We start from the raw sequence: 18,341 nt of genomic DNA, 5'->3' as shown, positions 1-18,341 counted from the left end.
AAAGCAATGGGACCAGAAGATGTATCAGGCTGGGTGTTAAAAGAATGTAAAGAGCAGCTACTGGATCCAATTTTGGAAATAATTACAAGTTCAATAAATGAAGGGAAAGTTCCACTAGAATGGAAGAGAGCCAACGTAATACCAATATTTAAAGGAGGAAAGGCAACTGAACCACTTAACTACAGACCAGTGGCACTTACAAGTGTCTTGGGGAAGTTATGTGAAATAATTATCAAAGAAAAATGGATTAAATTTCTAGAAGAGGAGCAAGTCATATCGAACAAACAATTTGAGTTCAGGACAAGGCAGTCATGTGTATCAAACTTATTAAGCTTCTACTTGAGAGTTATTGCAGGACTTGAAAACAGAGATGGATGGGTAGACACAGTATACCTGGATATTAAAAAGGCTTTTGATAAAGTCCCTCATGGAAGACTACTTTGGAAACTAGAGAACATAAGAGGACTGGAAGGAACTTTGCTCGAATGGACAAGAGATTATTTGAAGGATAGGGAAATGAGAACTGTCATCAGAGATACATACTCGTCTTCGGGTAAAGTAACTAGTGGAGTGCCCCCATTATGTTTCAGATTTATGTAAACAATATTCACATTGGGATAAACAGTTATATAAATTTATTCGCTGATGATGCAAAGCTGCTAAGAGATATCAAAACCAGAGAGGACTGTTTGCTGTTGCAGGAAGATAAAAACAAGATCTATGAGAGCAAAAAGTGGAAATTGGAGTTTAATGCCAAGAAATGTCACATAATGGAACTAGGAAAAAGTAAGAGAAGACCGGTATGGAACTATTTGATGGGAGAGGAACAAATAATGAAGACTAAAGAGGAAAAAGTTCTAGGAGTGATCATACAGGAAAATCTGAGCCCTCAAAATCACATAAGCAAGATATTTGGACTATCCTATAAAATGTTGACTAATATAAGAGTGGCATTTCATTACGTGGAGAAAGATATGATGAAAAAATTCATCACAAGCATGATACGCCCAAGGCTGGAATATGCAGCAGTGGTATGGTCTCCAAGCTCTAAAATGGATATAAGAGAATTGGAAAGGATACAGAAGATTGCTAGAAAGATGGTGCTGGAGTTAAAGGACCTTACATATGAAGAACAACTGAAGGAAATAGGACTGCCAACCTTACAAGATAGAAGAGAACGTGGGGATCTAATAATAATGTATAAGATAGTAAATGATATTGAAAAGATAGACAAAGAGGACCTGGTGCTGTTGACAGAAGAAAATGGAAGGACAAGAGGCAATGAAAAGAAGATCAGGATGAGGCAGTGTGTGAAGGATATTGGCAAATACAGTTTTCCACACAGAACGGTGGAAAAATGGAATGCATTGGATAGTGAAGTTGTTAGAACACATAATGTGCACAACTTTAAGGAAAAATTATATAAATCAAGATATGGAGACAGGAAACTAAGATCCCGCCGATACAACTAGGTAAATACAAGGTAATACTAGGTAAATACACCTAGGTAATACACACACACACACACACACACACACACACACACACACACACACACACACACACACACACACTTTTTCTAAAAGTTTTTATGCCTGATTTTCCTATAATATTAGGGATAGGATGGTGCCTCCTGACGGAGGACTTTAGTTTTTGCATATGGGAACCATTAAACCAAGTGGATGCCCTTCATAACCTCGGACCATGGTCAGGATTAGAAACCATGTGCTTGAGGACCCTTCAGCCCCCAAAGCCCCTGTGGTCCCACACTTTGTACCACAGCAGCCTCTATTACAATCATTATACAATTCTTTTTCACCTTTTCTACTAACCTAGCAATGTGGTATCTGCAGTTTGGCCTCCACTTGACACGACCTACTGAAGCAATGGTCTGAATGGTGTTGCAGACTGTTGGGTTCTCATTCAAATCCCATACCTGTAATAAAAAGATCAAGGATTTTATAGAAACAATTTTTTTCCATATGAAATGATCATAAGTAGATAAGAAGTTACAAAAGAAAATATTCATGAAAATGTTAGTTGTTTGTAAAAAGTTCAAAATAAAACATGATCACAGAAGAGAAAAGATGAGTCTAACAAGCATGACTGGAGAAACATGTAAAGAATGAAGTATAACTGTGAAGGCTAATCAAGCAGAACAGTTAATGTTATATGATTTGGTCATGTAGCTGGAAAGCAAGAGGGACAAATACTTAAAAAGATAATTAATAAGATGAGAAATATTGGGCTAAGGAAAAAATCTCAGATAATATGGATGGACATTATAAAAAATATTAGATGCAAAAGCATGAACTGTGAGGAAGAGTGGTTGTGCATCATGTGATATAGAGAACAGTTTTGAATGTATACTGTAGACAGAAAAATATAAACCTGGATTCTTTCAAAATACAAGTTAAAACCTAAAAACTATATCACAGGCTCATGTTCAGTGGATTGCCACATCATAAACAATACATAAACAACAAAATCAAAATACATTGTGTGTGTGTATGTGTGTGTGTGTGTGTGTGTGTGTATTTACTTAGTTGTATTTACTTAGTTGTAGTTTTACAGGGCCTGGGCTTTATGCTCGTGTGGCCCCGTCTCAATATCTACACTTATCCAATTTCTCTTTAAAACTATGTACACTCGTTGCTGACACCACTTCTTCACTCAAACTGTTCCTAGTCTCAACACATCTTTGCGGGAAACTATATTTTTTAACATCTCTCAGACATCTTCCCTTCCTCAGCTTCTTACTATGCGATCTTGTGCTTCTAATGTCATATTCTTCTCTCAGGATTAGTTTCTCATTATCCACTTGATTCACTCTGTTAATCAATTTATAAACTTGTATCAGATCCCCTCTCTCTCTCTTCTCTGTTGCAGGGTTGGTAGATCCATAGCTTTTAGTCTCTCCTCATATGTCATCGCTTTAAATTCTGGAACCATTCTTGTAGTCTCTTCAATTTCCTTATGTGTTTCTTTTTATGGAGGGTCCACACAACTCCTGCATATTCCAATCTAGGTCTTATTTTAGTACTTATCAATTTCTTCATCATTTCTTTGTCCATATAGTGAAATGCTAATCCAATATTCCTTAGCAAATTATATGTCTCTCTGAAAATTCTATCAATATGGCTTACCGGTTCATTGTTTTCTTCCATCGTCACTCCCAAGTCCTTTTCCTTTTTTACTTTTTCTAGTTCTACTCCATCTCCCATCTTATAGATTCCCACGGGTTGTCTTTCACTCTTTCCCATTTCCATGACATGGCTTTTGTCCACATTGAATTCCATCTCTTACTTTTTACTCCATTTCCAGATCTTATTTAGGTCTTCCTGCAATATTTCACAATCCTCTTTTTGCTTTATAACTGCACAGTTTCGCATTGTCCGCAAACAGATTTCTGTCGCTGTTCACTCCCTCTGGCATGTCATTTATATATATGAGAAAAAGTATTGGCGCCAATACTGACCCCCTGTGGCACTCCGCTGTCTACTGCTCTCCAGTTGGACTTCATATCTTTTTTTTTTTCTTTTTTTTTTATCTATGCCATGCGGGCTTTTCACAGGAATTTATGAGCTAAAGGAGATACTTTTTGTGGCACCTCCTATCTCAAAGCTCACCCGCTAGGAAAACACTGCCCTGAGTGAAGAAGCCCAACCTACACTCAGACCGTGGAAAGGATTCGAACCAGTGCGCTTGGAGACCCCTCGGACCCCAAAAGCACGCATGGTTCCACTGTATCACAGCGGTTTTCCTTTAACTACCGTCCATATTTCTCTCCCACTCAAATCATTTTCCATACATCTCAATGTGCTTCCTTTTAAGTCACCCTTCTCCTCTAACTTCCACAATAATCTTGCATGTGGCACTTTATCAAACGCCTTTTTTAAATCCAATTACAGTAATACTCCGCTTAACAAACGTTTGTCTAACGAATTTCCGGTTTAACGTACTATATAAAAAGTTAGACCAAAAAGTCCGCATAACGTACAACCACATCCGTTTTAGCGAATTTTTTTGGGTTTGAATTTGCCGGGTGAGGGACCAAATGTGATAGCTTCGCTGCGATTGTCTGGCTCCCCGCCTGTCACTAGCGCTACTGGAGATTCTTTAACAATCTCAGAGCAACCTCCTGCCACAAAATGGCTTCCATGAACGCTTGGAGGGACGGTGATGAGGTTGCTGGGAACACCACCTCTGGAAGTGGTGTTACTGTCTTATATATGCATTTATGTTCGCAAAACATTTCTATTAGCTTTTTACAAACCTTGCCCCCAAGAAAGGATTTTGTAATACATAAAGTGAAATCTTACATGGAATACCAAAAAATAAAGCAGAGATGATGATATCGGGCCACAGACGGCGAAGACTCCGTGGCAGTGAGTGATAGTGAATTATTAATGATATATCGCGGTATTTCATTAATAATTCACTATCACTCACTGCCACGGAGTCCAGGTTATCGTCATGGCATGAGCGTATATGAATACTAAGTTATGATATCCATTATAGCAGGCAATAGAGGAGTGGAAACATTTAATATCGAAGTGAAAGACAACACGCAAAGCTAAAAAGGTCACAAAAAGAAGAAGCGACCAAGTCGCCGGAGTCTCTGCCGCCTGTGGCCGATCTCATCATCTCTACTTTATTATTTTGGTATTTCATGTAAGATTTCACTTTATGCATTACAAAACAATCCTTTCTTGGGGGCAAGGTTTGTAAAAAGCTAATAGAAATAAATATATATATATATATATATATATATATATATATATATATATATATATATATATATATATATATATATATATATATATATATATATATATATATATATATATATATATATATATATATATATATATATATATATACAGTAAAGTCTCTTCCGGTCTCGAGTTACGTCAAACTCAGTTACATCAGTCCACTATAAGGCAATTTAAGATTAAAAAAATTGAAAATTTATAAATCGTGGAGCGCGGGATTTATCCTACTTCTGCGTTTACTGACTCAAGTTCTTAGTATCTTGCTCAATGGCACCAAAGAGAAAACTCCTTAGTGACAGCAGTGATGCTAAGAAAAGGAAAACCATTACGCTACAAGAAAAAGTGGACATAATTAAAAGACATGAGAAGGGAGGCAGCAGCTGTGTGTGAGGGAGGGAAGAAGACAATGGGAAGCCCGTTACCATGACAACGGAGAGGTTGACGACCTTGAGGGCTCACGCACCCATCACAACAATAACAACTCCGGAGCCTTCGCCTGGGCCACACGACACTCGCAGCGCACTTGCACCATCTGCGCCTGTCTGCTGATCCCTATAGCCCTTTCCTATTGCATTTCTTGCCCCACTGCCCACGCTTCTACTCCCACCGCACTGCACTACGGTCCCAGCTGTCTGCCTTGGGCGTCACAACATTCGACCTGCACACCCTCCTGGCAGCCTCAGGGCCACCCCTCTCGGCAACCTGCAGTCCTTCACGTTCGTGGCCCTAATCAACAACAAAAACAAACTTGTGTTTCATATTCCTATATAGTTGTAAATAATATAACAATATAACCTTTAACTTACCTGAATGACCATAAACAATGATTGGTTGAAAACTCAATAATATGCTTTAAAATGTACGGAAACTCGAGTTACGTACAAAATCGAATTACGTCATGTTTCAGGAACATAACTCTGACATAAACCGAGACCTTACTGTGTATATATATATATATATATATATATATATATATATATATATATATATATATATATATATATATATATATATATATATATATATATATATATATATATATATATATACAGTATTTTTTTTTTTTTTTTTTACCCATGTGGCATGTTGGAGACCAGCCCAGAATGCATCCCCCCCTATTTCCATTATTTCCTATGGGAAACTTATGTCCACTTAACGAATTTCTGCTCTACGAACAGCTTTGACACCCCCTATCCTGTTCGTTTAGGGGAGTATTACTGTACAGGCAACCCCCGCTTAATGAAGGTTCACAAAATGAAATTTCGCTACAATGAAGATTTCCTTTTATTACCATCTGCTCATTTAACGAACACCAAACTCGCTTTAACAAAATTTTATCCAGGTAATTTTTTCAAAGTTTGAAAGCCGACAGGCTTTTGAATACACCAGTGCCTCTCATGGACAAAACGCTCACCACTCACTCCCTTAGTTCAAGACAATAACAGCATCAGCAGCAGCTCGTCTTCCCTCACTCTACATGCCACCAAAACGCCCTGCAATGTTGCCTAGCGTTGCTATGAAGACCAGGAAGTCTCTTACTCTCAAAGTGAAGCTGGATATTATTCACAGACACGAGAGAGGCGAGAAAACTACCGTATTTTACGGCTTGCAAGATGCTGCATCTTGGAAGACGCACCCTAATATTTGAAAGAAATTTCTAAGAAAAAAAAAGTAATTCTCATACAAGAATGCATTCACCATATATCCGACCACTGAACACAAAAACATCAGAAGCAAGGAGCCTGCAAGACACTATTGTTTCACAACTCATTACAAATTTGCTGGAGTGCTCACCACAAATTTAAAACTATGCACCACTCATTACAAATTTGCTGGAGCGCTCACCACAAATTTAAAACTATGTAAATAAAAACACCATACATAAATACATATACACAGTGAAATAGTCCATCTCTTCTTGTTTTAGTGGCGGGCGATGGCATGTTTTGGACCTGTTGTTTACATTATGGAATCACTTGTCCGATCGCCGAAACCGACCATGTCAGTGCTGCAGTTTGTATTTATTTTATTCTGCAGTCATGCTTCACAGGCTTTATCAATGTGAATACAATTCACAAGTGGAGTTTTGACTCTTGCTTGATTGAGTAAGCCACTTGGATGCTCTATCAATAAAGGTATAAAGGCACCTGGCATGATGTGTGTGTGTTCGTGTGCATGTATGTGTGTATTACAATGAGATGAGGGAACGGCCCATTTTCTCTACACGCTGAGTAGGCTGCAGGAAGGATTATGGTATTGTAAATACTTGTAACACCTAAGTACTGAGTTTACATAATATAAATGGCTAAATTAAATGGTACTTAAGCTAACATCATAATGTAATGACTCAACATACAAATCCAGGTCGCTATCTGTCAAGTGTCCAAGTTCACTTGAGGTTGGATGCTGCCTCACAATACAACATTCATCTTGGAAGACGCACTAGTATTTTTCAGGGTATCTTTTTAGGAAAAAAAGTACGTCTTGTAAGCCGTAAAATACAGTAATAGCATTGCTCGCCACCATCTTGACTCCATCTACTGTCTACTATTTTCAAGTCAGCAGACTCTATTGAGAAGGCTGGTGAGACTATATCTTCCTCGCAAGCTAAAAGAACCACCTGAACTCGTGACTCTACAATGGATAAAATGGAAAGCCTTTTATGGAAATGTGGTACATAATTTTGTATGTGTTACAATGATACGCCCTTTGTTTACATTCCACAGGTTGCCAGCAAGCATATTTCCCACTCCACTCTCCCTCCCTTCATAAACTAAAGATCATCAACATTATAAAGTTACATACATACATACATTAGTGTACATTATAATGACTTAGTCTTAACCCCTTCACGCCGGATGTTATAAAAGCCCGCCTGTATGATATCTTGGTAGTGCCGCACCCTGGAAACTCATGCAAGCTTGTCATACTTGTCGCCTTTGTGTATTATGCTGCTATTTTTAGTCACTATATCGCCTTCAAGAGGAAAGTGGACACTTCTCTCTTCGGAGAGAGAGAGAGAGAGAGAGAGAGAGAGAGTGTAACATTTGTAATATTTTAGACACAAGCGGGACGCATGTAGCTTATCTTCGAGAGGAAGAGGGGAGGGAGGGAGGGAGAGAGAGAGAGAGAGAGAGAGAGAGAGAGAGAGAGAGAGAGAGAGAGAGAGAGAGAGAGAGAGAGAGAGAGAGAGAGATATTAGAAAATTTGTTGTTTTGTATTTGTGTGTGTGTGTGTGTGTGTGTGTGTGTGTGTGTGTGTGTGTGTGTGTATTTACCTAATTGTATTTACCTAATTGTAACATACGGAAAAGAGCTATGCTCGTGTGTCCCGTCTCCATATCTACTAATGTCCAGCTTTTTCTTAAAATCATGAATATTCCTTGCGTTGACCACTTCCACGTCTAAACTATTCCATGCTTCCACCCTTCTATGAGGGAAGCTATATTTTTCACATCTCTCCTATAAGTGGCCATTTTAGTTTTTCCCATGCCCTCTCGACATTCTTTCATTCCACATACACAGATCTTCCCTATCCATTTTTCCATGCCAATCATCACTCTGTATATTGCTATCAGGTCTCCCTTTCTCTTCTGTTTTCCAGGGTCGGAAGTTGCATTCTTTTCAGTCTGTCTTCATAAGTCAAATCTCTTAAGTCAGGCACCATTTTGTTGCAGCCCTCTGTACTTTCTCTAGTTTCCTTATGTGTTTCTTTAAGTTCGAGCCCACTGTATTGTTGCATATTCAAGCCTCGGTCTTATCATTGCAGTAATTATTTTCTTCATCATTTCTTCATCTAAATATCTGAACGCCACTCTTATGTTCCTCAATAAGTTCAATACTTCTCCAATTATTTTGTTTATATGTCTCTCTGGCGATAGGTCATTGGTAATTGTCACCCCAAGGTCTTTTTCTTCATGACTGGTTTTATGTCTTCATTTCCTATCTTGTACATACTCCTGATTCTTCTTTCACTCTTGCCAAACTCTATTTTCTTGCATTTTGTCGTGTTGAACTCCATTTGCCATGTACAGCTCCATTTCCATATTCTGTCCAAGTCTTCCTGGAGTAGTTCGCAATCTTTGTCACATCTCACTTTTCTTAACAATTTTGCATCGTCTGCAAATAGGCTCACATAACTGGACACCCCATCCACCATGTCATTTATGTAGACCGCGAACATTACTGGTGCCAACACTGATCCCTGTGGAACTCCACTCTCCACCAAGCCCCATTCTGATGGTCTGTCCTTAATTATTGTTCTCATTTCTCTTCCTACCAAAAGTCTTCCATCCATTTTAGTAAACTGCCATGCACTCCTACCATTTCAAGTTTCCAGATCAGTCTCCGGTGTGGTACCTTATCAAAGGCCTTTTTTAAATCCAGATATATTCCATCAGCCCAACCATCTCTTTCCTGTATTACATCTATCACCCTCGAATAGTAACATATCAGGTTTGTCGTGCATGAACGCCCTTTTCTAAAACCAAATTGACACTCACAAAGTATGTCATTTTTCTCCAAGAAGTCTGTCCATCTATTCTTCACCACCCTCTCACACATCTTAGCTACCACACTTGTAAGTGACACTGGTCTATAGTTCAATGGGTCTCTCTTGTTACCTGATTTATAGATTGGGACAATGTTAGCTCTTTTCCAGTCTTGGGGCACTACACCTTCCCTTAATGAGGCATCAATTACTTCACAAACTTTTTCTGCCAGTTGCTCCTGCATTCTCTTAAAATCCATCCTGATACCCCATCAGGTCCCACAGCTTTTCTCACTTCTAAACTCCCCATCATATTCTTGATCTCCTCCACAGTTACTTGAAACTCCTTCATAATCCCTTTCTGTTCCATTACCAGTGGTTTGTCAAAAGCAGTCTCCTTTGTGAATACCTTCCGAAAGCATCCATTCATAGCCTCTGCCATTTCCTGGGATCTTCACTGCATACTCCATTTACTTCTAAACTTTCAATACTTTCTCTATTTTTGATGTTGTTGTTCACATGTCTGTAAAAAGCCTTGGTTGGTCTTTACATTTATCAATTATATCCTTTTCTTGTTTCTTTCTTTCTTCTCTTCTAATCAACACATATTCATTTCTTGCTCTTTTGTAACTTTCCCACTGCTTAATCCGTCTTTTCCTTCTCCACCTCTTCCATGCATCCTCTTTTCTTGTTCTAGCCTTTTCACATCTATCGTTAAACCAGTCCTGCTTTCCAACTTCTCTATGTTGTCTTATTGGTACAAATTTTTCTCACCTTCTTTGTATATTTTTATAAATTCCTTCCACTTTTCATTTGCTCCTTAGCACTCTTGAATTTCATCCAATTTGTCTCTTGAAAGAATTTCTTTAGGTTTCCAAAATCTGTCTTGGCATAATTCCATCTTCCCACTTTATATTCTTCATTTCTTCTAGATTTCTCTTCATCTATCACCTTGAACTCCAAAACTGCATGATCACTCTTTGCTAAAGGGCACTCCACCCTCATCTCCTCAATGACCATTGGCTCTGTACTAAAGACCAAGTCCAGTCTTGACGATGCTCCTCTCCTCCAAACCTAGTATCTTCTTTGACCCACTGAGTTAACACATTTTCCATTGCCAGTGTCAATAGTGTATTTCCCCATGTTGTCTCTGATCCTTCCATTGACCAGTCCTCCCAACACACCTCTTTACAATTAAAATCTCCCATCATTATAGTTCGTTCACAGCCACCCAACATTTCTTCCAGACATGTTCCTGTATCACTTATCATTTCTTCATATTCCTGTACTGACCATGCATTTGTCTTAGGTGGTACGTACACCACTATGTAGTGCCTCTTTTTCCTTCATTAGTTTCTGCTCTGATCTTTAGCACTTCTGCCTTTCCCATACCTTCTTTCACTTGATCCACCTTTATATCTTTTTAACCAGCAACATCACTCCTCCTCCCATCTTACCTACTCTATTTCTTTTCCAAACATTATATTTCCTTCTCCAACCATCATCAGGTCTTCTCCTCTCTCAGTTTTGTTTCAGTAAGACCCACAATATCTGGGTTCTTGTCCCTCAAGTAATCGTTGAGTTCTAAAATCCCGATATCACTCCATTTATGTTGGAATACATTACATTCGCTCATATGTAAGTTTCTTTAGTCCTTTCTTGCTGTACTTTTCTGGGTTATGAACCACTTCCTCAGTCTCATATCCAAGATTCTCCAGAAAAACTCTTTCTTCTCCTCTTCTGTCCTCTCTTCATTTTTTTCAAAGCCTCCTTTCTCAACTCATTTAACATTTCTCTTTCCTTTTCACCGAGATCTCTTCTCAACCAAATCTTCCTTGTTGTTTCCTGCTGGGCTAGCCTCCATGACTTCTCCACCAATTCATCTACATCCTTTTGTGACTTAAGTTTGATTCTTATTGGCCTCATACCTTCTCTTGTGAACTTTCCAATTCTATGGAAGTCCTCTATTTCTTGTACTAGGTCTTTTCCCTCCTCCTGCACCACATTAATGATATTATTTATCACCTTTTTTATGTTTTTCTCTCTCTCCATTTTACTCGGTGTCTTATCCTCCTCCACACCAAATATCACCACACATCTCTTTTTGTCTACAGTTTCCCTCACCAATGTCTCATTTGACTTAATAACCTTCACCACTTTCTCAGCAATCTTCTCTTCTATGATCTGTTGATCTATAATTTCAGCAAGGCCCAAAGTTTTCTCCCCAGACTCTTTGATTTCCTTTTCCAGACTTGCAACTTTGTAATTTACCTCCTTTCTTTCCACTTCCTGACTTTTTTTCCATTCAGCCTGCTTCTCCATCACTTTTGCTAAAGATTCTCCACATTTGTCGCAATTCACTTTAATTATCTTAACTTCCTCTTTCAGTACTGCATTTTCTTTCTTCATTTCAGCGCACTCTTTCATTACATTGTCATAACTCGTTTCCAGGCTCCCATACCTTTCAAACAGTTTTTAAATTTTACCTTCCAACTCCAGAATTTTCTTCACATGAATGCTCTTCTCCATTATTCCTTGAAATCCTGTGAAGTCTGATTCATCTTTCGAGTTCACGGCCGCCATGTTGCGCAGATGGAAACAAACTTCAGCTGATGGCTCAAACGCAGGCTACAGTTTATATTCACCTTCCCTGGACATTATTTTGCTAATCAACAGTTAACATGACTATATGGAGACGGGACAAACATTACAAGCTCCTTTCCCACCTTGGTTACTCTTAGGTAATGGCAACTGTAGAATTAGAGATGATTGCTCTGGAGCTCAGCGACCACATCCGCCATCGACGGTGTCCCGTGTGTGTGTGTGTGTGTGTGTATTTACCTAATTGTATTTACCTAATTGTAACATACGGGAAAAGAGCTATGCTCGTGCTGTCCCGTCTCCATATCTACTAATGTCCAGCTTTTTCTTAAAATCATGAATATTCCATGCGTTGACCACTTCCACGTCTAAACTATTCCATGCTTCCACCCTTCTATGAGGGAAGCTATATTTTTTCACATCTCTCCTATAAGTGGCCATTTTAGTTTTTCCCATGCCCTCTCGACATTCTTTCATTCCACATACACAGATCTTCCCTATCCATTTTTCCATGCCAATCATCACTCTGTATATTGCTATCAGGTCTCCCTTTCTTTCTGTTTTCCAGGGTCGGAAGTTGCATTCTTTTCAGTCTGTCTTCATAAGTCAAATCTCTTAAGTCAGGCACCATTTTTGTTGCAGCCCTCTGTACTTTCTCTAGTTTCCTTATGTGTTTCTTTAAGTTCGAGCCCACTGTATTGTTGCATATTCAAGCCTCGGTCTTATCATTGCAGTAATTATTTTCTTCATCATTTCTTCATCTAAATATCTGAACGCCACTCTTATGTTCCTCAATAAGTTCAATACTTCTCCAATTATTTTGTTTATATGTCTCTCTGGCAATAGGTCATTGGTAATTGTCACCCCAAGGTCTTTTTCTTCATGACTGGTTTTATGTCTTCATTTCCTATCTTGTACATACTCCTGATTCTTCTTTCACTCTTGCCAAACTCTATTTTCTTGCATTTTGTCGTGTTGAACTCCATTTGCCATGTACAGCTCCATTTCCATATTCTGTCCAAGTCTTCCTGGAGTAGTTAGCAATCTTTGTCACATCTCACTTTTCTTAACAATTTTGCATCGTCTGCAAATAGGCTCACATAACTGGACACCCCATCCACCATGTCATTTATGTAGACCGCGAACATTACTGGTGCCAACACTGATCCCAGTGGAACTCCACTCTCCACCAAGCCCCATTCTGATGGTCTGTCCTTAATTATTGTTCTCATTTCTCTTCCTACCAAAAAGTCTTCCATCCATTTTAGTAAACTGCCATGCACTCCTCCTACCATTTCAAGTTTCCAGATCAGTCTCCGGTGTGGTACCTTATCAAAGGTGTGTGTGTGTGTGTGTGTATGTGTGTGTGTGTGTGTGTGTGTGTGTGTGTGTGTGTGTGTGTGTGTGTGTGTGTGTGTGTGTGTGTGTGTGTGTGTGTGTGTGTGTGTTTTCATGAATGTTACAAGGCGGGATGCATGTAACTTATCTTTCAAGAGGAGGAGGAGGAGGAAGGAGATGGGGAGGAGGAAAGGTAGATGGGAGGAGGGAATGGAGAGAGAGAGAGAGAGAGAGAGAGAGAGAGAGAGAGAGAGAGAGAGAGAGAGAGAGAGAGAGAGAGAGAGAGAGAGAGAGAGAGAGAGAGAGAGAGAGAGAGAGAGAGAGAGAGAGAGAGAGAGAGAGAGAGAGAGAGAGAGAGAGAGAGAGAGAGAGAGAGAGAGAGAGAGAGAGAGAGAGAGAGAGAGAGATGGGAACAGTTTATGCCATTGGGTAATTTTAGACACAAGGTGGGATGCATGTAGCTTTATCTTTAGTGATTGGTGGAGACAAGGATGGTGGGAGGAGCACTAGGATTTCAAGGACAGCATACGGCGTGTGTAGTTGGTATCCAACACACTATACAGGACAACTGAACTGAAGAAAGCTCAGAAAAGAAATATGACGTCTACGTAGGCGTCACCGTATTGAAGGGGTTAAATTAAACTGCTTAAATGTTTAACTTCAAAATTTCTACTTTCATTAAACCTTTTACTGTACTATGATGCACTCTCGCTTTGTTTACTCTCAATGGAAGCTCAAGTCAGGGGTTAAACTTGTTATAATTGAGTCGCTTAACGAAAATTCGTTTAACGAAAGGTTTTTCAGGAACGTAATCCCTTCGTTAAGCAAGGGTTGCCTGTAAATACATTCAACCCATCCCTCTCTCTCTTGTACTCTATCAACTATTCTAGAGTAGAAACTCAGTAAATCTGCTACACACGACCGACCTTTCCTAAAACCAAATTGGCTATTTGATAATAATTTGTTGTCTTGAAGGAACTCGATCCATTGTTTCTTTATTACTCTTTCACATATTTGCATATTACACTAGTTAGTGATACCGGTCTGTAATTTAAAGGTTCTTCCTTTCTTCCACTCTTATATATGGGAACCACCTCAGCTCTTTTCCATTCTACTGGTACTGTTCCATTTTCTATTAAGCATTTTATGATGTTGTATATATGACTTGCTAGTTCTTCCCTACATTCTTTTAGTATTCTGCCTGAGACTTCATTCAGTCCCACTGCCTTCTCTTCATCTAATTCCTTCATCACCTCTTTTATTTCAAGCTTGGTTACTTTAATCTCTTTCATATAGACAGTGTCTCTATTACCCTGTGGCCTTTCAAATTTGGATTCCTTAGAAAAGACCTGAAATTTACTATTTAACAGTTCTGCCATACTTTTTTGGGTCTTCCACCATCCCGTTCTCTCCTTTTAACCTTTCTATTGTTTCTTTTTGCCTAATTTTTCCATTTATGAATCTGTAGAACAATTTTGATTGCTCCTTACATTTTTCGACAATGCCCTTTCCATAGTTCCTTTCCTCATCCTTCCTCACCTTAACATATTCATTTCTTGCTGCCTTGAAGTTTTCTTTATTTACTGGAGTTCTATTTCTCCTCCACTTTTTCCATGCTCCATCTCTTTTCTCATTTGCCTTAGCACACCTTGCGTTAAACCAATCTTTCTTTCCTTCTTCTTTAGCTCTATATTTCAGGACATATTCCCTGACTCCTGTTTTGTATAGTTCCAAAAATAAGTTATACTTTTCTTGCACTATCTCTGAGTTTTCCATCTCCTCCCAGTTGACGTATTTGAAGTAGTTCTTGAGATTCTCAATATCAGCCTTTCTGTAATTTAATCGGTCTCCTTTGTATGATTCGTCTCTATCTTCCTTTCCCTCTTCTATATCCATTTCTAATATTACATGGTCACTCTTTCCCAATGGGCACTTATATCTTATATCATCGTTCATTTGTATATCCCTTGTAAAAACTAGGCCCAATCTTGCCGGCTTGTCATTTCCTCTGAATCTTGTGCTTTCCTTTACTCTTTGGTCCATCATATTATCTATAATTAGGTTCAGGAATCATTCTCCCCAGGCTTCTTCCCCCATACCACTTTCATAATTTTCCCAGTCCACTTCTTTACAGTTGAAGTCTTCTGCTAATATAACTTTTCTCCTTTCTTTAATGATTCTCGTTAGACTCCTTATTGTGTCTTCTATCATGTCTTTATATTCTTGATTGGTCCATGAATTTGCTTTTGGTGGCACATATGTTACAATGATTGTTAACTCTTTTTTATTAATATGCATCTTAACATACAGTACTTCTGCTTTTCCTTCCCCACATTCCACTTGGTTTACCACTATCTCCTTCCTTAACATTATCATGACTCCTCCTCTTCCTTTACCCCGTCTGTCTCTCCTCCATATATTATACCTATTATCCAAGTCTAATTTGATTGCCTCATTTAGTTTTGTTTCAGCCAGGCATACAATATCCGGATTTTCTTTCTTTATGTAATCTCTTAATTCTAGTTTACTTGATAAAACCCCATCTATGTTCGTATACATCATTTTTAGTCTCTTGTCTTTATCACTTTTAGTTAAACTTGTGTGTGTGTGTTTGTGTGTGAATCAATTTCCATATATAGGTGCAATTGAATAGAGATACTAGGTCATGACTTTTAAAGAACACTTCCTAGTCAAATCAAAAATAGGAAAGTGAATCTCAGAGTATAGGATTCCAAACAGCATGATTCAGTCAAACTTTTTCTCATTCCTACCTTAATAGTTTTGTCCCGTCCAGCTGTAGCAATCCAGGTTTTGACTTCTGGATGCCAGTCCAGGGCAAAAATGGGTCCACCATGAGCAGTGAACTGTTTCTCCACACGGTCTGGACGACGCATGTCCCACAGCTGCACATTGCCACTCTCAGAGACAGCACAAAAGTGAATGCTGTGATGTGGGTTGAACTGCAAGTCCCTCACACTTTCTGCATTACTGTAAATTGGAAAAGGAAAGAAAAGTCAGAATTTGAGAAGTATAATTTAATGAGATAAATTAAAAATAATGGAGAGCATAAACAATGAAGTAAATAAATAAACAAACAAATAAATTAATAATAAACAAATAAACATCCCACTTCTATATGGATGGCCATTTCATATGCTGGTGTTGATTGCTTTGATGTAAAAAGTAATGTACATATTACACTTTTCATGACTAATATATATATTTTTTTTTTCAGCTACTTAAAATGAATTTTTGGCCTTGAGAAGGACTTTCTTAATCTCATTGGAAGGCCAATATTGCCTCCAGAAATCCACAAGCCTCTGCTGAATATCTGATTATGTAAAAAAGTACACCATTAAAGTGGGTGATCTCAGACAGCAAGGTCTGCTTAGAAATTAACTTTCTCCCTTGAAAATTTGGTGTCATATAAATAGTAGCCTTATACTATTGTACAGTAAGAGTACAGTGGAGGCTCAGTTTCCTAACTTAATTCATCCCTGAAGACCATTTGTTAACCAAATGTCACAAAACTGAAACCATTTTCCCCATAGGAAAAAATGTCAAATAGATTAATCCATTCCTGGATACCAGAGCTGCATTTGAGTGAGGAATTTGGTGTGCACCCCATGCTACATGCAGCATGTATGCTCCATCAAACACTTTTATGCAACTCTCAGCTGGAATAAAGCAAAAAATCATCATTGTTATAGTAAAGGCATCTAACTGACAGCAAGATGGCATACACTGATCTTTCTAAAGACATTTATCATGCATCACTAGCTGTCCTAGAATAGGTGTGGTGCCTCAATGTTTTGATCAGCCATGATGACATCATTAGTCAATATGGTAGCCCAAACAAACAACTTGTGGAATTTCATGACACCCAAGACATATCATAGCAGTAAAACATCTTGGAAATAGTGCTATTGTTTAACACACATGAAGGAAAACAGAAAACAAGAACAAATGTGGAACACTAGAAAAAATAATTTTCAAGATACTTTGCTGGAATGGCATGTCTCAAGAGTCACAAGATTCTATGAGATATTTGTTTGGGTTGCCATATTGGCTAATGATGTCATCACAGCTGATTATAACACAGAGGTGCCTCACCTATTCTGGTACAGATAGTGATAATTATAATAAACGTCATCAGAAGATCAGCGCATGCAGTCTTGCTGTCAGTTAGACACTGTTACTATAGCAATGACAATTCTTTGTTTATTTCAGCTGAGAGGAGCATGAAAGCTTTTCTCAAAGGATATATGCTGCAAGGAGCACAGGATATGTGTCAAGTTGAGCCATATTTCTGCCAGAAACCAGACAATAAGTTTGCCCATAGATTTTTCACAAAATGAATTATGGTACAACAACCTTGTTCTTCAGCCAGAGTTTTTAAAAAAAAAGAGACATCCAGAAACCAAGGTTCAACTGTACTTTACAGATTTCTTTTGTTGAATTTATGATGCATTTATATGGTAAAAAATATGCACTTTTTCTTATTCTAGCTATATTCATGTACAATACTTTTATACACTTTGTTGCAAACTGCAATAATTAATTGGTGGGCTGTATTTATAATTTTCCAAGATGCTCTTTAAATCACATTATATAACTATCTTTTTCCTTTCATACTTTCTTCATGTTTCCTATTTGTTTTATTTATTATTCCACTATCTCTCTGAACTACTCAATTTTTTTGTATATACCTAGCTGTATTTACCTAGTTGTATTGTACAGGATTGAAGTGGGGCTCATAGTGTCCTGTCTCCATGTCTCCATTTATCCAAGTTTTCTTTTAAAGTTCTGCACATTATGTGCTGTAACAACTTCATTATTCAATGCATTCCACTTTTCCACCATTCTATGTGGAAAACTGTATTTTCCAATATCCTTCACACACTGCATCATCTTGATCTTCTCTACACCGATCGTGTGTGTATATTTACCTAGTTGTATTTACATAGTTGTATGTTACAGATTCGAGTAGGGCTTATAGTGACCTGTCTCCATATCTACATTTATCTAACTTCTTAAATTTGCACACACTTTCTGCTGTTACAATCTCTTCACTTAATCCATTCCAGATGTCTCCTGTCCTATGTGGAAAACTGAACTTCTAGATATCTTCTCCATACG

The 18,341-nt window shown here is 38.3% G+C and overlaps 1 protein-coding gene across 4 annotated transcripts in view; it reads right to left on the bottom strand.

The window, feature by feature from the left end:
- Positions 1 to 18,341, bottom strand: part of LOC123516785 (GATOR complex protein WDR24-like) — a 334,605-nt gene that overhangs the window by 196,222 nt on the left and 120,042 nt on the right. For all 4 annotated transcript variants that reach the window (XR_006678279.1, XM_045276440.1, XM_045276441.1 and 1 more), the window contains 2 exons: positions 15,974 to 16,190; positions 1,833 to 1,936 (listed from right to left, as the gene is read on the bottom strand). Coding sequence is in view for 3 of the 4 variants with exons in the window: in XM_045276440.1 (XP_045132375.1) it covers positions 1,833 to 1,936; positions 15,974 to 16,190 (321 nt within the window). In the remaining variant the exon portion in view is untranslated. The remainder of the gene's footprint in view (positions 1 to 1,832; positions 1,937 to 15,973; positions 16,191 to 18,341) is intronic.

The sequence above is a fragment of the Portunus trituberculatus genome, chromosome 41 (genome assembly GCF_017591435.1).
Source record: "Portunus trituberculatus isolate SZX2019 chromosome 41, ASM1759143v1, whole genome shotgun sequence".
NCBI classification, from domain to species: Eukaryota; Metazoa; Arthropoda; class Malacostraca; order Decapoda; family Portunidae; genus Portunus; species Portunus trituberculatus.
This window is presented reverse-complemented; position numbering and strand designations above follow the sequence as displayed.